This window comes from Hibiscus syriacus, unplaced genomic scaffold, assembly GCF_006381635.1.
Source record: "Hibiscus syriacus cultivar Baekdansim isolate YM2019G1 unplaced genomic scaffold, ASM638163v2 tig00117017_pilon, whole genome shotgun sequence".
NCBI lineage: Eukaryota > Viridiplantae > Streptophyta > Magnoliopsida > Malvales > Malvaceae > Hibiscus > Hibiscus syriacus.
Genome location: NW_024063526.1, coordinates 3,429,234 through 3,432,733, shown reverse-complemented (window position 1 = coordinate 3,432,733; position 3,500 = coordinate 3,429,234). Strand labels below are relative to the sequence as shown.

General features: G+C 37.2%; 2 protein-coding genes across 2 annotated transcripts; both read left to right on the top strand.

The window, feature by feature from the left end:
* On the top strand, window positions 1-1,867 carry LOC120195723. Its single transcript, XM_039197657.1, has 2 exons — window positions 1-50; window positions 773-1,867. The coding sequence occupies exon 2, from the start codon at window positions 811-813 to the stop codon at window positions 1,465-1,467; it is 657 nt and encodes a 218-aa protein (XP_039053588.1). The 5' UTR covers window positions 1-50; window positions 773-810; the 3' UTR covers window positions 1,468-1,867.
* On the top strand, window positions 1,640-2,527 carry LOC120195662. The gene is made up of 3 exons (XM_039197615.1): window positions 1,640-1,849; window positions 1,944-2,189; window positions 2,273-2,527. The coding sequence occupies exons 1-3, from the start codon at window positions 1,640-1,642 to the stop codon at window positions 2,525-2,527; spliced, it is 711 nt and encodes a 236-aa protein (XP_039053546.1).
* The last annotated feature ends 973 nt before the right edge of the window (window positions 2,528-3,500 follow it).

Here is a 3,500-nt window from a genome sequence, read left to right as displayed (position 1 = left end):
TATTTATTTCTTATTTGATTTAATCTTCGAAGACGGAATTTTCTTTTCTGGTAAAATTAGTTTTATCGTCAAGCTCGTTAATTTTTTTTGTTTATGATCTTAGTGGAGATTTAGCTTTGATTTTGTGTTTCTTTTTGGTATGAATTTTAGGTGAGGCAGAGTCTTCATTGATTGATAATTTATCAATTTCTAAGATTGGTAGATTAGAAAATTCTTCGACACCTTCTTTTATTGCTTTGCCTAACTTGCAATTTAAACCCCCCCAAAGAAAAAAAAAATCGTGATCCTGTTTTTTATAAATAAAAATAAAAAAATAGATTTTTATTTTGTATGGTTCATATAGTTATCAACTGTTCGATTGAACAGTAAACCTTGTGGTTCTGTGTATTCATGCTTTGGTTTTTCCAGAAACTTTCCATTTTGCTTGTATATTGAACAATAATAGAATGCATTTATCTTCTTTTATGTCGTTGTTATATGCTTTCTAGTTCATGCTGATTGTTGTAAAACAGTCTTCGAATCTGTTGCTGTTGTCTCCCATTGTTAACTTCGAGATTAAATCGATCATAGCTACTAGCTCCTAATGGTCTTTATTCTTTCTGTCTTGTTCTCCTGGCAGACTAATTTTGTTAATCACTCGAGCTAAATAATATTCGGTATAATAGCAGAACAGAGCTAGATTGATTCTTTTCTATGCTTCATTCATCTAGCAGTCCTCTTTATGCATTTATCTAGTTTACCATCAACTAATATAGTGTCGGTTGGTTTCCAGGACTATCTGGTTTCGTAAATTTCACTTCTACATATTCGATGGCTGGGGAGAATATCAGTTCACCAGTGAGACTAGATATTTCTGGGTCAGATGGGGGCAGTTCGAGAAGATCCTTGACGAGAAGCAGAGAGAAAACACTTTCTCGTTATCTGAGAGCTTCTACCGGTTCATGTCATGATTTCTGCAAATATGGAAAGAAACATGAACCTGAAGAGAATGCTAAACTTCCCTTCCGGAAGAGGAATATGAAAAAGCCATCAAGTGAGTCGAATTTAGTTCGGAGCTTAGACTTACAGCAGAGAATGAAGATAACCGTAACTGAATCCAAATATTTCCCCAATTCCCAATCTCGTACCCCCGATACGTCTGGGGCGGTTGTGTTTCAGCTATCACCCTACTCTCTTGATAGAAAGGATTCTACAACTCATGGTGTTCTGTCAGATAAAGAGAAGACATCAGCAGCAAAGCTTAAGCCCAAACATTCACTCAATTCCAGTAGTCCCCATGACACCTCCAATGTCCTCAAGTTTGAAGTGTCGACAACTACATCGGACAGGCGAACTTCTAGGAAACATGAAATACCGTCAAAGGAAAAAAAAGACATCAACGGCAAAGATTGGATCTTTACCCAATTTGAAATTCCACTTATTCGATGCCCCGAAAGTCATGCAGAAGGGTGGATGGTCATCTTCTAAGAAACTAGGAGTCCCTTCAAATGAAGTCTCATTGAAAGCTAAAGAGAAAGGCTTTTCTAAATCACTTAATACTTCTTCGAAACTGAAATCTCATGCAGAAAAGCTTCCTTCAGGTTCTGTCCCGTTAGAAGGTTTAAGTGTTAAAAGGGGCGATGGAATTAGTGATATGAAGATGGGAAAAAGGACCAGTTGTGCCAAAGTTGATGTGAAGAAAGCATTGTCATCGCCTCGGCCCTCAAGCCTAACTGCAAGAAAGAACCAGAACCTAAAAGTGGTGCGTCCACAGAAGAATCAGAACAATGTTGAAAAGGCTGAAACTGAGCAACCTCTTGATGAACATGATGTACGCAATAACGACGCACTTGAAGAGAAAACCTTGTATGTTATCAAGATGGAGACAAAATATATTGTTGGAATCTGATAAAAATGAAAATTATGCTGCCGAATTGTCCTCGCCCATTGCTTCATCTCCCAAGTCATCAACTCTCCCAATGTCTCCACCTTTATCATCACATGTAGGAGGAGATGAAAATGAGTATACAGACGATAGCTCCAACTCTGAATATTATGAAGATGATGAGAATGCTGAAGATGAAACTGTAAATGTGGAAGAAGTGGAAATTTTGGAGGGAGAAAATGGAGGAAGGCCCAGAAATTCTAGGACGGAATTCTCCGATGAAAAGGATTGCCGGCCTGTGAAACTATCTTTTAGGAGAGGGAAGGTTGTCGACATTCAATCCGAGAACAATAGTGCAAGGAAGCTCAAGTTCAGGAGAGGAAGACTACTTGGGGCCAAAATGTTAAGGGCGAGCGGAGAACCTTTAAGACGAGAGAACTTGATGGTTCAGTCGATGAAAACCAACCTGGTGGGGAAAAAGTTGTTTTGAGACACCAAGATTTGCAGCAGGGGAAGAAAGACGAAAAGGGTTTGTTTAACACCGCCATCGAGGAAACTGCTAGTAAACTGGTTGAAACCAGAAAAAGTAAGGTTAAGGCCTTGGTTGGTGCGTTTGAAACTTTCATCTCCCTCCAAGACGCCAAACCTTTGGCAAACACTTGAGCTGCGACCGTCTCTAGTAACAGTTGGTTTATAGGAAAGTGGCAGGAGAAAAAGCTAAACTTACAAGGCGTAACTATGAGCTTTACACAGATGTGGCAGTTTAAGAGTAGATTTCAGCGTTTTGAGTTGAGAAGCGTTTTGAATTCAAGATCCCTGATATTGACATGCTTCACATACAGTGGTGCGAAGGGTACGTTTTTAGTTTTTGGAAGTTAAAGTATGATTGAGTTTCTATCATGTGAATAAAGCCAATACACTCATGACTCGGTTACTTTCAGGAGATAATGAGGATGCCCGCCCGCCCGCCTGATAACAGCAAATTACGTGTTTTTTAATGGCTTATTTGGTGCTGTTTTTCTCTTTTAAATGTCATGGCTGATTCTGTTTTCACTGGTTGTGGTTGATCATATATTTTGTGTTCATTGTTGGTTATCAATATTCGGATTCAAAGATCCTTCAAATATTTACTGTCATTTGGAAGTAAAGTATTATGATGAATTGTCCTCCTCTGGGGTGTTAATTTGTGTATATTCACATGTAGTTTGGTAAATTGTTTATGAACTGTTCATATGATTTATTGTGCTATACAAATGAGTATATAACACATTTTTTATGTCCATAATGAACTTGAACGTAGGTATGTTTGGTTTGTTTATGTTCACGAAGAAGATCGTTTATAATTTTTTTTCTCGACTCATTTATAAGCTCATTTATCCGGTTTTTCTTTTCTTTTTATTTTTATATTTTAAATATTTGTTAAGGTAGGGACTAAATTGAATGCAATGTGAACTTTGGAGATTAAAATGTGAAACTTTTTGAGCTCAAGGATTAGTGGTATAATTTCATCATTTTAATGAAAGAGTACAAATTAGCTAACGAATATGTTAGCGGATATATAAACGAATATGCTCACCAACATTAAACGAATTTTACGAGTTATTTGAGTTAACTCAAATTATCAAATTGGTTTTCG